This window comes from Myotis yumanensis, unplaced genomic scaffold (genome assembly GCF_028538775.1).
Source record: "Myotis yumanensis isolate MYYU_CA2020_CCGP unplaced genomic scaffold, mMyoYum1.0.hap1 SCAF_10, whole genome shotgun sequence".
NCBI lineage: Eukaryota > Metazoa > Chordata > Mammalia > Chiroptera > Vespertilionidae > Myotis > Myotis yumanensis.
Window position 1 is genome coordinate 29,659,879 of NW_027223761.1, and position 18,900 is coordinate 29,678,778.

General features: G+C 50.4%; 1 protein-coding gene and 2 pseudogenes across 1 annotated transcript; all 3 read left to right on the top strand.

Moving 5' to 3' along the window:
- The first annotated feature begins 305 nt into the window (after nt 1-305).
- Nucleotides 306-1,014, top strand: LOC139018354 (protein phosphatase 1 regulatory subunit 12C pseudogene; annotated as a pseudogene).
- A 3,877-nt stretch (nt 1,015-4,891) lies between these two features.
- On the top strand, nt 4,892-14,064 carry LOC139018355 (mas-related G-protein coupled receptor member X2-like). Its single transcript, XM_070426986.1, has 3 exons — nt 4,892-4,925; nt 11,038-11,095; nt 13,020-14,064. Exons 1-3 carry the CDS (start codon nt 4,892-4,894, stop codon nt 14,062-14,064), a joined length of 1,137 nt encoding a protein of 378 aa, XP_070283087.1.
- A 904-nt stretch (nt 14,065-14,968) lies between these two features.
- LOC139018356 (protein phosphatase 1 regulatory subunit 12C pseudogene) lies at nt 14,969-15,688 on the top strand (annotated as a pseudogene).
- The last annotated feature ends 3,212 nt before the right edge of the window (nt 15,689-18,900 follow it).

Here is an 18,900-nt window from a genome sequence, read left to right on the forward strand (position 1 = left end):
GCGGCCAGTGTTCATGATCATGATCAGAAAGCCAGGCTGCAGGCAAGGCAGCCCCCTGGAACCCAGGAGCCCGTCAGTGAGGTCTGCAGGTGAAGCAGTGATCAAGCTATGAGGGGAGGGTGGGGGGCAGAAGGAGCTACAGGAGCAGCTCTGGCCAGAGACTGAAGGCTTCCGCCGGAGCGAGGAGCCAAGAGCTGCTTGGGGGCTCAGGCCTGTGGGAAAGCAGGCACCGTGAGCTGGTGATCCCAACTGCCTGATAGTGTTGGAGGTGGTGTTGTGACTGGGGACTGGCCAGCGGGCAGAAGATGGCACTGATTGGGCCAATTGCTATGATGCCCACTGTAGCCAGCAAACTGCCTGATCAGGAGGTGGGGCGAGCAGCCCACCTCACAGCCCGTCCCCCATGCCGGCATTCCCCTGATCAGACTCTCCCATCCCCATCAAGAGCAGGGTGCACAGAGCCTGGACCCTTCCTAGCTGCCCCGAGTCCCTGGGGCTGAGAATTCTGATGGCCCTGCCCAGAGAGTAGAGGTGCCTGAGGGGCAGGGACAGGGACCACAGGTCTCCAGGGAGCACTGCAGAGTTGGCAATGAGAGGAGAGGGCCTGTGAAGGAGGAGAAGGTGAAGCCAGTGGACATCAGCCCAGAATCCAGCCCTTGCCCTCCAGAGGCAGCAGGACCTAAACCCAGAACCCCAGCCCAAATTGGAAGAGCCTGAGGGAGCTTCAGGAAGCTCTACACAAAGCTGCGCATTGAGAACGAGAGACTTCGTGAAGCCCTGACCCAGACCTCGCTGTGGCTGGAGCAGCTCAAGGTGGAGCTGGAGTGCACCATGCAGAGGCAAGAGCACTTTGCAGAGAGGCCAGCCATCCTGGAGCTGGCGAGATTTGAGTGTAGGGCCCTAGAGTGCAAGGCTGCTGAACTGGAAGAGGAGCTGAAGGGCCTGTCCAATCTCCAAGCTGACAAGGATGAGAATGTGGCCCTGATCTTCGTCATCAGCAAACTGTCCAAGTGACCCCAAGGACTTGCCCCTGCACCCGCATTTATACAGCTGCTTTTGCCACATGCACCCCTTCTCTGTGTGAACATGAGTGATAGGGCTGTCGAGGAGTCTCTGAGAAGCCATAACCTCCCTTGAGATCTCCAGGTTAGGAGGGGAGGACAGAGCCCCCAGGAGCCAAGGGGCCATCTGAGGCCAGGATGGAGATGGGAGGCTGAGCCAGGTAGGGGGACCAAGGCTGCAGGCAGGACCAGAAAGGAACTGAGGACCAGGAAGTGCCAGGACCAGTAGCCAGGACCAGAGTGGTCACCCAGAGGTCCCTCTCATGTGTGCTGCCACCAGTCACCCCTCCAGCCCCTGAGCATGGATCCTAGAATGTACCAACCATCCCGCTGGCCTGGGCCAGGTAAGCCTGTATATAGGGTCTGTGTGCAATAGGGAGGGACATCTTCTATTTTTTGCTGCCCCTTCCCCATCCCTGTCCCGGGCAGGGGGAGAAGGTATTTTTCAGACATAGCACAGGCACCACAAGTAAAAGTTGTGAAGTTGCAAAAAAAAAAAAAAGAAGAAGAAGAAGAGCAGGCCAGCCGGCCAAACACCCTCTCTATTCCCACCACCCTCTGTCCCCCTGCCCAGGCCTGCACTTGATCACCCTGCCCCACCACAATAGGCCCACAGCCCCTCCCCGTGGCTGTCAGGCCCTGATTGCACCCCATCCACCCCACGAGGGGGCAGGACCAGCCAGCCAATCTCCTGCAGCCCCTCCCCAGGCTGGTCCCAGACGTGGCCTAGCATTGGGCCAAGTCGGAGAAGGTGAAGCTGTGGGAGGTGTCTGTGGCTGCCCTCCGCTCCCTCCTGGAGCCCTTCATCTACCTGGCCAGCAAGATGACCCAGCCCCAGACCAAGTCCGCCTTCCCTCTCAGCCATAAGAACAAGGGCAGCAGCTCCTTGGATGGCTGAAGAGCTGCCATCCCTTCTTCACCTCCCCAACCCCAGTCCAGCTTCTGGGGCTTTGGAGGATGGGTTGAAGGGAAAGACTACTCCCACTAGGGCAGGCAGCTGGGCTGTTCCGGGCTTGGGCCACTTTGGCTTCCTCCAAATTCCGGGAAGTGCAAGTAATCTAGGTTAATGCCCCCAGTCTCTCCCTCCACCCCAGCTTCCATCCTATCTACCCCTCTGTGACCTGGGGCTGATGTGGGTCAGGGTCCCTCCCCCCTGCCATGGTTGGGAAGCAGAGCTTCCCCGCAGAAGTGCCACATCTAGGGTCTGGTTCTGATCATGGGTCCCACACCTCTGGGCTTCTGCCACACACACACACAAACACTTATGGCACCAGCCTAGACTCCAGGGGAAGGGTGCCCAGGTATCATGTATGAGTGCGCATCCTGGTGTTAGGGGTGCCTCCTCACCCAGCACCCTGACCTTGTTCCCATCTGTGCCATGGCTGGAAGAAGCCAGCCTCCTGGGAAGTGTGATTTTCTACTTGACCTCCTGCCCCAATTGTTTCACTTCCTCTTCCTGCTTCATTAGTTGAGGTAGAGTGGTATGATGACTGGGCTGATTTACCAAGGGGCTTTGTTACCCAGCAAGGTTTTCTCTCTCTCTGGGCTTTCGTTTCCTTATCTGTACAGTGACAGGAGTTGCTTAGATGGCCTTCAGATCCTCTCCAGCCCTATGACTTTATAATGCCCCTGGCTTTGGGCCAGCTGACTGTCTCCTTTGTTTCTTCTCCCTCTTCAAGGTGCTATGCCTACCGGCCCTGGAGGCTGGGACTCTCCGCCACGGGGCAGGAGTGCACTATCTACTCTACTTGCCAGAATGGCTGCTTAGTGCCCACTGGGGAACTTCACACCCCAGGGGGCTGGTCTTCACTCCTTCTTGTGGTTGTTTTCAGCTATTAGCTGGACTTTATTTATAAATTACCTGTTATAAGTTAGTATGCTGCCATGGTGAAGGCTGGACAAGGTGCTCCTCTAGCCCTTCTTACCTCATGCCTCAGCAGAACAAGGCCAACAGTAGTAGCTTCTCAGGAGCGGACAGAACTGTTGGGGCTCAGAAGGATGGTTAAACTCTCAACATGCTGTAAGGTGAGCTCATGACCCACAACTTCCTGGGCCCACTTCGTGCTTCTCTCTGGGCTTCTGATGGGCACCGCTACCATAGGTGAGCCCTACAGCCGGGCCACATCCAGTGCATGCCCCTTCCCAAAACAGGGAGGTGAGCAGGGGCAGGCGGTCCCAGGCTGGGCAAGTCAAGTTAGGGCATATACAGGCTCGGGCTTAAAGTTCATTTATTGATGCATTGAACACAATAAAACCACACCTGTTATCAAAAAAAAAGTGGGAATATGCTAATTGACTCTCGCACCATCACAAAGGTGGTGGCACCCACAGCCAATAGGAGGGAATATGCTCATTGACAGTTCTGCCCTCAAATATGGCGGTGCTCACCGCCACAAGATGGCCAGCAGAGGAGGGCAGTTGTGGGTGATCAGGCCAGTAGGGGAGGGCAGTTAGGGGTGACCAGGCCAGCAAGGGAGGGCAGTTAGGAGTGACCAGGCCAGCAGGGGAGGGCAATTGGGGGGGGACCAGGCCAGCAGGGGAGGGCAACCAGGCTGGCAGGGGAGGGCAATTGGGGATGACTGGGCCAGTAGGGGAGGGCAGTTGGGGGCAACCAGACCAGCAGGGGAGGGCAGTGGGAGGAGACCAGGCTGGCAGGTGAGGGCAGTTGGGGGCCATAGGGCAGGCCGGGTAGTGGTAAGGAGGTGATCAGGCAAGCAGACAGAAGCAGTTAGGACCAATCAGGCAGGCAGGCAGCCAACGGTTGGGAGTCACCAGTCCCGGATTGTGAGAGGGATGTCCAACTGCTGACAGTCAGACATCCCCTGAGGGGTCCCAGTTTGGAGAGGGTGCAGGCTGGGCTAAGGGACACCCCTCCCACCCCCAGTGCACAAATTTCATGCCCACCTCTAGTTGTTACTAAAAGTACAAAGGTTGTTTAGAAAATGGTTACCAGTGTGCAAATAAGTTTCATTCCCCGTGACACCCCAAATATATGGTCATAGTTGCTAGAACTCTCTTAAGAATGATCATCCCAGCCCGTGTAGCTCAGTGTTTGAGTGTTGACCTATGAACCAGGAGGACACAGATCAATTCCTGGTCAGGGCACATGCTCGGGTTGGAGTCTCGGTTCTCCATGGAGGCCATGCAGGAGGCAGCCAATCAATGATTCTCTCTCATCACTGATGTTTCTATTTCTCTCTCCCTCTCCTTTCCTCTCTCTGAAATCAATAAAAAAAAATTTTTAATGGATCATTGGCTGAAGTGCAGTGAGTAATGAGCCATGTCTCTTGTGGCCTTGAAGTGTCAGAAGTTGGCATAAGTTTTGCAAAATGAGTTAGAGTCAACTCTACAATACTGTCAAGTCCAGACATCACCAGCAAGGTCACCCAAGCAGGACAAGCCAAAGAGGAAAGTCCTGCTCTCTTGACACTGACTCTAGGATATGTTCAACCCTACAGGGTCTGAAACCACATCTAGAAACAACAGGCAGGTGGAACGAGGACAAGGGTTGGGGAAGTGCGAAGCGAGAAACAAAAGAATGCACCCTCTTCTGGACTACAGTCTTTTTGTCTGCAAAAGGCCACATTGGAGCAGGAGAGATGGTTCATCTTTCAATTAAACTCAATGTTTTAAGCCTCATATAAAACTTCAACTCTACTTGTTTACAGCTTTGATATGGATGATGGCATAGGAGTTGGTAACCGGTTATCAGAAATCTCATATTTAAATTCTGCATGATATCTCGTACCTCTTTTGAGATGTAGTATCTATAGTGTCTTGATATTTAGATCCGAGCTATTTTAACATCCTGTTATACATGTGAGAGAATAATGCGTATCAACTTCAAGAGCTCTGAAGAGATCAGTGAGTGAAAGTTAGGCCTTTAGCTATAATTGCAAAATTTTATTTATTTATTTTTAAAGAGATATTGGAAGCAAATATGATAAAATTTTAATATATACTTAAATTTAATGGTGGTTGTGTGAATGCTTATTATATTATCTCATGGACTACATGCCTAGTTTACAATCTTCTTTCCAGCATAAACCTTGTTCTCATTCTTGGTAACTGCTATATGCATGTAGCTAGTAAATCCAACAAACTTTTCAATCTGATTAATTATAGACCAACAACAAGTTGCAAAATTACCGCAGAGAGTTCCTGTCTGCCCGTCACCCAGCCTCTGCCAATGGTGACATCGTACACAAATACAGGACATTTTCAAAACCAAGAAATTGACCTGGGTAGGATACAATTATTCACACTACACATCTTACTCAGATCTCACCCATTTTCACATGCACACATTTTTACTGTGCATAATTCTAGGACATTTTATCACATGTATAGATTCATGTAATGACAGCCACATTCAAGATTTGGAACTGTTTCTTTGTCACAAAAGAATCCTGTTGGACAACTCTTTGTAGACACATCCAACCTGTGCCCCTTCCAAACTCTTGGCAACCACTGATCTCTTCTCCATCTCTATACTTTTTTCATTTCAAAAATGTTGTACAAATGGAATCATACAGTGTTCAGCCTTTGAGTATGACTTTTTTCATTCAGCACAATGACCTCAAGATTCATCCAAGTTGTTGCACTAATCAATAGTTTGTTGTTCGTTTTTAAAATTGCTGTGTCGTATTCTTTATATGGATGCATTACATTTTGTTTCACTACTCACAAGTGGAAGGACATTTGATTTGTTTCCAGTTTGATTATTATAATAAAATTGCTATGAATGAATATCTGTATAGAGGTTTTCATGTGAACATAAGTTTACCATTCTCTAAAATAAATGCCAGGAATAATTGCTGTTTTATATGGTAAGTATATGTCCAAATTTGTAAGAAAATGTATAGTTTTTCAGCATGGCCATACCATTTTACTTTCCAACCAGCAATCTATGAGAGATCCAGTTTTCCTAAAGCCTTGTCAATATTTGAAGGAATCGGTATTTTTTAATTTTAGCCATGCTAAGGAGTGTGTAATAGTATCTCGTCATGGTTTTAATTTTGTATTTCCCTAATGGCTAGGGGTGCAAAACTATTTCATATATTTATTTGCCTTCCATGTATTTCTTTTGGTAAAGTGTCTGTTCAAGTCTCTTGCCCTGGTTGAGTCCAACTCTCCATTAAGTCCATGCCTGTTTTCATGGAGCTGAGTATAACCAGAGAACAACACACAACCAATGGTTTCACTTTCAATCTATGTCTACAAACTACAAGTATCCACTTAGCTCTGCTGAGTCATCAGGTACCTTTTCCATAACTACCCTCTCAATTTCCAAGGGAAACACTAAACTCCATCTCTCTCCTGAAACTCCCTCCTCACTCTTTTATCACTCTCACATGCTGCCCTCCTGAGAATGTCCCCATCTCCCAACACCAAATCTATCAGCCAAACTGCCTCTGTGCTCACTTAGCTGCCTTTCCTCTCAGGCCAGGGAAGAGCTCTGCATTCTCCTACCCTAAACCATCCTTTCCACCTGCAGACAGGTTCCCACCCCTCTCCTCCACAGACACATTTATACAATTACTAGAGGCCCAGTGCACAAAATTCATGCACAAGGAAGGAGGATGTCCCTCAGCCAGGCTTGCACCCTCTCCAATCTGGGACCCCTTGGGTGATGTCTGCTGCTAGTTTAGGCCCAATCTCTGTGTGATCAGGCCTAAACTGGCAGTCAGACATCCCTCTCCCAATCTGGGACTGCTGGCTCCTAATCATTTGCCTGCCTGCCTGCCTGCCTGATCACCCCCTAACTGCTCCCCTGCCAACCTGATTGCCCTCAACTGCCCTCCCCTGCCAGCCTGATCGCCTCCAATTGCCCTGCCCTGTAGGCTTTGTCACTCCCAACTGCCCTCTCCTACTGGCCTGGTCGCCCCCAACTGCCCTCCCCTGCCAGCCTTATGGCCCACAACTGCCCTTCCCTTCTGACTTGGTCACCAACAACCGCCAAAAGTTTTGGTCTTTTATATTTCCACTAGAGGCCCGGTGCACAAAAATTTGTGCACTCGGGGGTGGGGGGGAGGGTCCCCCAGCCCGGCCTGTGCCCTCTCACAGTCTGGGACCCCTCGGGAGATAATGACCTGCTGGCTTAGGCCTGCTCCCAGGTGGCAGAGGGCAGGCCCAATCCCTAAGTGCAGCCCCTGGTCAGGCTCAGAGCAGGGCTGATTGGGGAGTTGGGGCGCTGCCCCGTCATGCACAGAGCAGGGCGGATCGGGAGGTTGCAATGCCACCCTCAGTCACGCTCAGGGTACACTGATTGGGGGGTTGGGGCACCGCCCCCTGTTACACTCAAGGCAGGGTCAATGGGGAGGTTGTGGCACCACCCCCTGTCACGCACAGAGCAGGGCCGATCAGGGGGTTGGGGCGCTGCTCCCTGTCACTCACAGAGCAGGGCCGATCAGGGGGTTGGGGCGCTGCCCCCTGTCACTAACAGAGCAGGGTCCATCAGGGGGGTTGGGGCGCTGCCCCCTGTCACTCACAGAGCAGGGCCCATCAGGGGGTTGAGGAGCTCCCCCCTGCAACTCACAGAGTAGGGCCGATAGGGGAGCTGGGGCACCACCCCCTGTCACACACAGAGCAGGGCGGATCAGAGGGTTGGGGCGCTGCACCTTGTCACACTCAGGGCAGGGCCAATGGGGAGGTTATGGCTCTACCCTTTCACACACAGAGCAAGGCCTATGGAGGGGGGTTGGGGCGCCACCCTCTATTACCCACAGAGCAGGGCCGATCAGGGGCTTGGGGCACTGCCACTGTCACACTCAGGGCAGGGCCGATGGAGAGGTTATGGTTCTACCCTGTCACACACAGAGCAGGGCCGATCAGGGGGTTGGTGCGCTGCACCCTGTCACACACAGAGCCGCAGGGCAATTGGGGGATTGGGGAGCTCCTCCCTATCAGGCACAGAGCAGGGCTGATCAGGGGGTTTGGGCACTGCCCCCTGTCACGCTGATCCCGGTGCCGGGAGACATATTACCCTTTTACTATATAGAATAGAGGCCTGGTGCACAGGTAGGGGCCGGCTGGTTTGCCCTGAAGGGTGTCCTGGATCAGGGGGTCCCCACTGGGGTACCTGGCCAGTCTGGGTGAGGGGCTGAGGGCTGTTTTCCGGAAGCAAATGACTGAAGCTCCCAACCGCTCCTTTTTTTTCTTTTTTTTTTTTTTATTCTGGGCCAGCTTTAGCTCTGAGGCCTCGCTGCTGAAAACATGGATACAATGTTGCAGTCCGGGGCTGACTGAAAGCCGGTTTTGTTTAGCTTCTTATTTGCAACATAGTAATAGTTGCTTAGAGTTGCAGTTGAGAGGCCGGCAAGTGAGGCGGGGAACGTTGGAGTCTGCAGTTCCTGGAGGAAGCAAGCCTCCCTGCTCGCTTCAGTGCTTGGCTGCCGGCCGGCATCTTGGCTGACAGTTAATTTGCATAAGGATACGCTGATTAGCCAATGGGAAGGGTAGCAGTCGTACGCCAATTACCATGTTTCTCTTTTATTAGTGTAGATGAGTAAAATATAATTCTATGTAATTTTAATTATTTTCATCTCTGTCATTATTACTTTGGTTTCTCTCCATATGTTTAAGAGCCATTTTTATTTTGAGAAGTTGTGAATTTATGACCTATAATCATTTTCTTATTGGCTTGCTAGATTTTTGAATTATCATTTTACAGGAACTTTTACAATAGGGGAACTAGTAATTTTTCTTTTATATGAGTTACCAATATTTTTCCCAACTCATTTTTCATCTTTTGATTGTGATGGTTCATGCCATGCCAAAAAAATTCTATATGTTCTCATCCTTATTAATCTTTTCTTTAATGCCTTCTGAATTTTGTGCTACACTTTGAAAGTCTTTCCCAACTTTGAGAGAGAAAAAAAAACTTTCCTATGGTTTCTCCAGGTACTAATATAGTTTCATTATTTTTAAGTATTTGGATTATATATGGATTTATCCTAATATCAGATGCAAAGTATGTTTTCAACTTTATTTATTTTACTTTTTAATATATTTTTATTGATTTCAGAGATGAAGAAAGAGAGATAGAAGCATCAATGAGGAGAGAGAATCATTGATTGGCTGCCTCCTGCATGCCCCACACTGAGAATCAAGCCCACAACCCGGGAATGTGCCCGAACTGGGAATCAAACTGTGACCTCCTGGTTCACAGGTCGATGATCAAGCACTGAGCCAAGCCAGCTGGCCAGGCCAACTTTATTTTATTTTATTTTATTTTATTTTATTTTATTTTATTTTATTTATTTTATTTTATTTTATTTTATATGACCACCAGTGATCCCAATTCCATTCACCAAATAGTTCATGTTACACCCACTACTTTAATATACATTTTTTTTGTCATATAATAAATTCCCATATGCATTTCGGTCTAATTCTGAGACTTTTGTTTCATTGATCAGTTTTCCTACATTTGGCTTTCTGGATCCAGCTCCTCCTCAACTTCTAATAAACAAAGACTCCATCAGACTTTCTTTTCACTCTACAGCTCGGTCAGACCTTTGAGGATAAGCTCCAAAAGGCCTTGCTCTAGTTTATGGTTGTTGTTAACAATAACATTCCATTGCCTGAAATGATGCCTGGGACACATGCCTAGGTCTATGTTAGTTTCCTATGGCTGCCATAAAAAGTACCATAGACTGGGTGGCTTAAACAACAGAAATTTATTTTCTCACAATTCTGAAGGCTAAAATTCTGAGATCAAGGTATTGGGAAGGTTGTCAGGTTCTGAGGCCTCTCTTCTTGGTTTATAGATGGTATCTTCTCTTTGTGTCCTCACATGTATCTGTGTCCTGATCTCCCCTTCCTATAAGGATGCCAGTCATGTTAGATAATTACTCACTATAGAAACCTCATTTTAACTTATTTACCTCTCTAAAGACCCTATCTGCAACTAGCCAGATAGCTTGAAATAAGACTTCAGCATATAAACTTTGGGGGACACAATTCAGTCTATAATAAGATCTTCATTAAATACTAGAGGCCTGATGCACAAAATTTGTGCAAGAGTAGGCCTTCCTTCTCCCAGCTGACAGCACAGGCTTCCCTTCCAGCACTCAGACCCGGGCTTGCCTCACAGCCCCAGCTTCATCCAGAAGGTTATCCGGAAGGACGTCCAGTCTAATTAGCATATTACACCTTTATTATTATAGATTTGCTGAATGAACCCATTGAAGAACTTTTCTGAATATTTGAAATAGTTTCTAATCCAAATGACATTAAGAAAATAACAAGTAACTCGCCCTGGCCAGTGTGGCTCAGTTAGTGAGAGCATTGTTCCATATGCCGAAAGGTCTTGAGTTCCATTCTAGGTCAGGCCTCAACCTAGGTTGAGGGTTTGATCCCCAGTAGGGGTGTGTCCGAGAGGCCACCAATTGATGTTTCTCACATCGATGTTTCTCTGTCTCCCTTCATTTCTCTAAAAAAATCAATAAGCATATCTTCAGATGAGGATTTTAAAAGAGTACACAAGTAACTTAATTTGACTGTAGCATGAGGCACATGAAAGGAAAACATAAGAGATAAGAGTTAAATTTTTAATATTGACACCAAATGAAAATAAATTTTAAAATTAGATAAAGTGGAAGAGGGAAGAAGAATGTTATGTGTGCTGAACTCCTTCTGTTTAAAAGGGATGCCAATTGATCTACTTCTTAATGTTTATAAATTTTAAAAAATAACTTTAAGTTTATGGTTCAGAGCTAATAATAAAGGAAGTAAGAATTGGTTGAACTTTGAAGAATAGAATTCAGGGAGCCTGTCACCTTGTATATACTTCTCTCTCGTTTAGAGGGAAATTATACACAAGAATGCATATTGCTGTGATAATTTAAAAAACAACAACACAAGAATAGTGGTTTTGGGCCATGGTGGACTTTCAATCACTCTACGATATACTTTATTCTTTAGTTTTAAAGCTTCACAATGCAAACTCACATTGTTTGACATTGCTCCCCAGGCTCAGTCTTCAACTATAGGTTCCACAACAGTGATTACCAGGAGGATGACCGGATGGCGTAGGATGGGAGTGGCTGACATGTGAGTGGACATGGGGCAAATGATAAGAAACATCTCAGTAACTGACCATGTCTCAAACAACTCTGGTCGCTGACTTGCCCACAGTCCTGGCACAGGAAATTGCAAGGTCTATCCAATATCTTGGTAAACCTTGCTTAGTCACCAGCTTTCAGTCCAGCTCCTTCACACATCTCCTGCTTTAGAGGGCAGAGACGTGTCTCTGGCATCACTCAATCCCAGGAAGACTCTCCCCTTCAGCACAGGTCAGCTCTCCACCTCAGGCCAGAAGAATGAAAGAAAGGTAAGAATATATACCCAGAACTCATTTATGTCCAAAGCCAGTTATGGTTTTTGCTCTAAGTTCCCATCCCCATGGTTCCCAGGCACTACATGCAGGGGTCCTGGTGCATCCTTCAGGGAAAAGCAAGAGACATGAAGTTCTCCACTAGTGTCTTTGGGTGCAACAACTCTGACTGTTGGAGATGCAAATGGGTCAACCAGAACCTTTCTCTCTTCTGATCCATCTCCCCATAGGCTCCCCTTCATTCCAACCATTCAAATCTGGTGTCATGGAGAGGACATTGCCTCAAATATTAATTTAGGGAGCAAAGTAAAATGTGAGCATTACTTCCCAAGTCAGAACTGTTGTTAACCCAGATTTCACTCCCCCCCCCCTCTTCTCTTGTGGATATGGCAGAGTACCAGGAGTAAACAGCCCAAACTGGAGTAAATGGGCGGTGTTTCATAAAAGACTATTGAGCGTGTTTAAAGGAAAGTGACAATGCATGGGAAAGCACCCTTAGGAAAGAAATAGAGGAGCACTGTCTCCACCCCGAGGCTTAAAGGGACCGAGGAAAGAGCAAGTGCACAGATAGAGCAGAGCTGTAATCATAGCAGCAGCAATAGGAAGGACCACCAGCCAGGAGGAGGAGCAGGCCCAGGCCAACACACTACCCAGAGGGAGAGAGCCAGGAGATGAAAAGGCCAAATCTCTTTTTCCCTGCCCTCCAGTCTCCTGGTAGCAACCAGAAATCAGAAGGACAGGATCTCACTGATGAGATACCATCATTACCAGGAAAACCCCTGGGTGGGCTCAGGCTGCCTGTCACTGTGTACAATAACGAAAGCAGGGTTGAATCATATAAGGTGTATATTGAGAAGGCTAGCCAACCAAGAAGACAGGGTGCTTACAAGCATTCAAATCCTGTCTTACAGCAAGGTACAGGGGACAGATTATAAAGGGGAAAGGACCAGGGTGAGGCAGCTACATGCAGCTACATGCAGCTACGTGCAGCTACATGCAGCCCTGGAGGTCTGCAGACATCAGCTATTGTCCTTTAGTCATCAGGAGATGAGATGGTGTTGATGAGCTGACATACTGAGCCACTTTGAGACCAGTTCAGTCAGCCATCCTCGCACCTGCCCTAGCAAGAGATCACATTCCCTTCGTGTCCCTAAAGCATGGTCTTTCTCCTTGGTGGATGAGCCCGTTAGTCATGAGGGTGGACTGTGGTCATCTCTGCTCTTCCTGACTTCATGCAGCTGAGGGGGAAACTCCAGCTGAAGACAGAACTAATACTTGGGTCCAGAGCCCTCTCCTGGTCTCTCAGATCCTATTCCAGACATTGATCTCCTTCTTCAGAACATTCTGGGGACATGACATCGCCTCGGGACAGTGAGTGGGAGCTGTGGTAGGGGGGCATGGTGGGACTTCAGAATGTCCCCATGTCAGTAGCAGGTTTGTGTTGCAGTAGAGCAACCCCAGGCTCTAGAGTCAGAGGGAGAACTGGGTTTGAATCCAGGTCCAGGACTCCAAGGCTGGGCCTTCCATAAGTGTCTTAACCTCTGGACCCTCCTTTCCTGGCTCTGTAACATGGGACATCAGTAGCCCACAGCTTGATGACTCTGAGAATCATTGATCAGACCAGGTGCTAAACTCTTGTTTTCTTCCAGGGTCACCACTGCAGGGTTTGAGAGCACAAATATGACTGTCACAGCCTGGGGGACCGAGCTCACATCAACCAATGGAAGTGACCAGGCTCTTGCTAAATGGAACAAAGCCACCCTGACCCCAGCTGTGCTGATCTGCACCGTGGCCCTGGTGGGACTGGCAGGGAACGCGGTGGTGCTCTGGCTGCTGGGCTTCCGCATGCGCAGGAACGCCTTCTCTGTCTACATCCTCAACCTGGCAGGGGCCGACTTCCTCTTCCTCTGCTACCAATTTACACGTAGTCTATATTTCATGTTCAACTTTCCTTTTTTCATTAGCGTACTTAACAGAGCTCTCTCACCTGTATCAACCTGTGCCTACATCTCAGGCCTGAGCTTTCTCAGTGCCATCAGCACAGAGCGCTGCCTGTCTGTCCTGTGGCCCATCTGGTACCGCTGCCGCCGCCCCAGACACCTGTCAACCATCATGTGTGCCCTGCTCTGGGCCCTGTCCCTGCTGCTGAGCATCCTGGAAAAAAAATTCTCTTGGAGTCTCTTGCATTTGTTCAGCCCTTCCATGTGTCAGGTATTTGACTTCATCATTGCGGCGTGGCTGATTTTGTTATTTGTGCTTCTCTCTGGGTCCAGCCTGGCCCTGATGACCAGACTGCTGTGTGGCTCCAACCGGGTGCCGCCAACCAGGCTCTACATGACCGTTGTGATCACAGTGCTGGTCTTCCTCCTCTGTGGCCTGCCCTTCGGCATCAACTGGTTCATCATATTCTGGATTACAAATAAATTTAATGCCTTCATTGATCTTTCCATACCGGTAGAACTTCTGTCCTGTGTCAACAGCTGTGCCAACCCCATCATTTACTTCTTCGTTGGCTCCTTCAGGCAGCGTTGGTGGAAGCAGAGACACACCCTGAGACTGGTTCTCCAGAGGGCTCTGCAGGACACTCCTGAGGTGGATGAACCTGGAGAAAGCCTTCCTGGGGAAACCCTGGCCATGTCGGGAGGCAGTCTGGGGCAGGGATGAGAGCCTCTGTCCTGATCAGTCTGGAGTAACTTTGAGACTCACTGCTGCCCTGCCTGGCTTGGAAAGTATCTAGTCTTCTCTCAGCCTCAGCCTCAGAATGTGTCAGTGATTCCCCAATCTCTTCAAATAGGTTGTTTTTAATCTGACTGCTCTAGTTTTTCTCATTAGTCTGAAAATTATGCCTTGCCACTGTTTCTGACATTACCATTAAATTTCTCTTGTAATCATCCTCTGAATTTATTTATTGAATGCTTTTTTCTTTACAAGTGGATCTGGAAAGTCTTCTTGAAATACTTGGCCTTGAACTGATAACTATAATTTACCTAGTAAGTACCCTATGTCACATTAGCCAGCCACACTAACCTTTTAAAACAGGCAAGGAAAGATAAACAGGAACTGGAAAAATAGAAATGGGAAAAGAGGCAATTTATAGTGTTATCCTATCTAATAATAGATAGACATGGTAATTGACCATACCTTCGATACACCTCCCATTGGCTAATCAGCGTGATATCCAAATTAACTGCCAACAAAGATGGCGGCTAATTTGCATACTGCAGGCAGGGTGGGACACCGGGACCCAGGAGCCGCCTTTCCTGCAGCCAGTGTTCATGATCATGATCGGAAAGCCAGGTTGCAGGCAAGGCAGCCCCCTGGAACCCAGGAGCCCATCAGTGAGATGTGCAGGTGAAGCAGTGATCAAGCTATGAGGGGGAGGGTGGGAGGCGAAAGGAGCTACAGGAGCAGCTCTGGCCAAAGACTGAAGACTTCCACTGGAGCGAGGAGCCAAGAGCTGCTTGGGTGCTCAGGCCTGTGGGAAAGCAGGCACCGTGAGCTGGTGATCCCAACGGTCTGATAGTGTTGGAGGTGGTGTTGGGACTGGGGACTGGCCAGCGGGCAGAAGATGGCACTGATTGGGCCAATTGCTATGATGCCCACTGTAGCCAGCAAACTGCCTGATCAGGAGGTGGGGCCAGCAGCCAACCTCACAGCCCCTCCCCCATGCCGGCCTTCCCCTGATCAGACTCTCCCATCCCAATCAAGAGCAGGGTGCACAGAGCCTGGACCCTTCCTGGCAGCCCCGAGTCCCTGGGGCTGAGAATTCTGATGGCCCTGCCCGAGAGTAGAAGTGCCTGAGGGGCAGAAACAGGGACCACAGGTCTCCAGGGAGCACTGCAGAGTTGGCAATGAGAGGAGAGGACCTGTGAAGGGGGAGAAGGTGAAGCCAGTGGACATCAGCCCAGAATCCAGCCCTTCCCCTCCAGAGGCAGTAGGACCTAAACCCAGAACCCCAGCCCAAATTGGAAGAGCCTGAGGGAGCTTCAGGAAGCTCTACGCAAAGCTGCACATTGAGAACGAGAGACTTCGTGAAGCCCTGACCCAGACCACGCTGTGGCTGGAGCAACTCAAGGTGGAGCTGGAGTGCACCATGCAGAGGCAAGAGCACTTTGCAGAGAGGCCAGCCATCCTGGAGCTGGCGAGATTTGAGTGTAGGGCCCTAGAGTGCAAGGCTGCTGAATTGGGAGAGGAGCTGAAGGGCCTGTCCAATCTCCAAGCTGACAACCAGCGCCTCAAGGATGAGAATGTGGCCCTGATCTTCATCAGCAGCAAACTGTCCAAGTGACCCCAGAGGACTTGCCCCTGCACCCGCATTTATACAGCTGCTTTTGCCACATGCACCCCTTCCCTGTGTGAACATGAGTGATAGGGCTGTTGAGGAGTCTCTGAGAAGCCATAACCTCCCTTGAGATCTCCAGGTTAGGAGGGGAGGACAGAGCCCCCAGGAGCCAAGGGGGCCATCTGAGGCCAGGATGGAGATGGGAGGCTGAGCCAGGTACGGGGACCAGGGCTGCAGGCAGGACCAGAAAGGAACTGAGGACCAGGAAGTGCCAGGACCAGTAGCCAGGACCAGAGTGGTCACCCAGAGGTCCCTCTCATGTGTGCTGCCACCAGTCACCCCTCCAGCCCCTGAGCATGGATCCTAGAATGTGCCAACCATCCCGCCGGCCTGGGCCAGATGAGCCTGTATATAGGGTCTGTGTGCAATAGGGAGGGACGTCTTCTATTTTTTGCTGCCCCTTCCCCATCCCTGTCCCGGGCAGGGGGAGAAGGTATTTTTCAGACATAGCACAGGCACCACAAGTAAAAGTTGTGAAGTTGCAAAAAAAAAAAAAAAGAGAAGAGCAGGCCAGCCGGAGAAACACCCTCTCTCTTCCCACCACCCTCTGTCCCCATGGCCAGCCCTGCACTTGATCACCCTGCCCCACCACAATAGGCCCACAGCCCCTCCCCGTGGCTGTCAGCCCCTGATTGCACCCCCTCCACCCAAGAGGGGGCAGGGCTGGGAGGCAACCTCCTGCAGCACCTCCCCAGGCTGGCCCCAGACATGGTCCAGCATTGGGCCAAGTCGGAGAAGGTGAAGCTGTGGGAGGTGTCTGTGGTTGCCCTCCACTCCCTCCTGGAGCCCTTCATTTACCTGGCCAGCAAGATGACCCAGCCCCAGAGCAAGTCCGCCTTCCCCCTCAGCCATAAGAACAAGGGCAGCAGCTCCTTGGATGGCTGAAGAGCTGCGATCCCTTCTTCACCTCCCCAACCCCAGTCGAGCTTCTGGGGCTTTGGAGGATGGGTTGAAGGGAAGACAACTCCCACTAGGGCAGGCAGCTGGGCAGTTCCAGGCTCGGGCCACTTTGGCTTCCTCCAAACTCCGGGAAGTGCAAGTAATCAAGGTTTGTGCCCCTAGTCTCTCCCTCCACCCCAGCTTCCATCCTATCTACCCCTCTGTGACCTGGGGCAGATGTGGGTCAGGGTCCCTCCCCGCTGCCCTGGTTAGGAAGCAGAGCTTCCCCACAGAAGTGCCACGTCTAGGGTCTGGTTCTGATCATGGGTCCCACACCTCTGGGCTTCTGCCACACACACACACAAACACTTATGGCACCAGCCTAGACTCCAGGGGAAGGGTGTCCAGGAATCGTGTATGCGTGTGCATCCTGGTGTTAGGGGTGCCTCCTCACCCAGCACCCTGACCTTGTTCCCATCTGCACCGTGGCTGGAAGAAGCCAGCCTCCTGGGAAGTGTGATTTTCTACTTGACCTCCTGCCCCAATTGTTTCACTTCCTCTTCCTGCTTCATTAGTTGAGGTGGAATGGTATGATGACTGAGCTGATTTACCAAGGGGCTTTCTTACGCAGCAAGGTTTTCTCTCTCTGGGCTTTCGGTTCCTTATCTGTACAGTGAAAGGAGTTGCTTAGATGGCCTTCAGATCCTCTCCAGCCCTATGACTTTATAATGCCCCTGGCTTTGGGCCAGCTGACTGTCCCCTTTGTTTCTTCTCCCTCTTCAAGGTGTTATGCCTATGGGCCCTGGAGGCTGGGACTCTGCTCTCCGACAACCGCCAGGGGGCAGGAGTGCACTATCTACTCTAGTTGCCAGAATGGCTGCTTAGTGCCCACTGGGGAACTTCACACCCCTGGGGGCTGGTCTTCACTCCTTCCTGTGGTTGTTTTCAGCTATTAGCTGGACTTTATTTATAAATTACCTGTTATAAGTTAGTATGCTGCCATGGTGAAGGCTGGACAAGGTGCTCCTCTAGCCCTTCTTACCTCATGCCTCAGCAGAACAAGGCCAACAGTAGTAACTTCTCAAGAGCGGACAGAACTGTTGGGGCTCAGAAGGATGGTTAAACTCTCAACATGCTGTAAGGTGAGCTCATGACCCACAACTTCCTGGGCCCACTTTGTGCTTCTCTCTGGGCTTCTGATGGGCACCGCTACCATAGGTGAGCCCTACAGCCGGGCCACATCCAGTGCATGCCCCTTCCCAAACAGGGAGGTGAGCAGGGGCAGGCGGTCCCAGGCTGGGCAAGTCAAGTTAGGGCATATACAGGCTCGGGCTTAAAGTTCATTTATTGATGCATTGGACACAATAAAACCACAATTGTTATCAAAAAAAAAAGTGGGAATATGCTAATTGACTCTCGCACCATCCCAAAGATGGTGGCACCCGCAGCCAATAGGAGGGAATATGCTAATTGACAGCTCTGCCCTCAAATATGGCGGTGCCCACCGCCACAAGATGGCCAGCAGAGGAGGGCAGTTGTGGGTGATCAGGCCAGTAGGGGAGGGCAGTTAGGGGTGACCAGGCCAGCAAGGGAGGGCAGTTAGGAGTGACCAAGCCAGCAGGGGAGGGCAATTGGGGGGGGACCAGGCCAGCAGGGGAGGGCAACCAGGCTGGCAGGGGAGGGCAATTGGGGATGACTGGGCCAGTAGGGGAGGGCAGTTGGGGGCAACCAGACCAGCAGGGGAGGGCAGTGGGAGGAGACCAGGCTGGCAGGTGAGGGCAGTTGGGGGCCATAGGGCCGGCCGGGTAGTGGTAAGGAGGTGATCAGGCAAGCAGACAGAAGCAGTTACGACCAATCAGGCAGGCAGGCAGCCAACGGTTGGGAGTCACCAGTCCCGGATTGTGAGAGGGATGTCCAACTGCTGACAGTCAGACATCCCCTGAGGGGTCCCAGATTGGAGAGGGTGCAGGCTGGGCTAAGGGACACCCCTCCCAACCCCAGTGCACAAATTTCATGCCCACCTCTAGTTGTTACTAAAAGTATAAAGCTTGTTTAGAAAATGGTTACCAGTGTGCAAATAAGTTTCATTCCCCGTGACACCCCAAATATATGGTCATAGTTGCTAGAACTCTCTTAAGAATGATCAGCCCAGCCCGTGTAGCTCAGTGTTTGAGTGTTGACCTATGAACCAGGAGGACACAGATCAATTCCTGGTCAGGGCACATGCTCGGGTTGGAGTCTCGGTTCTCCATGGAGGCCATGCAGGAGGCAGCCAATCA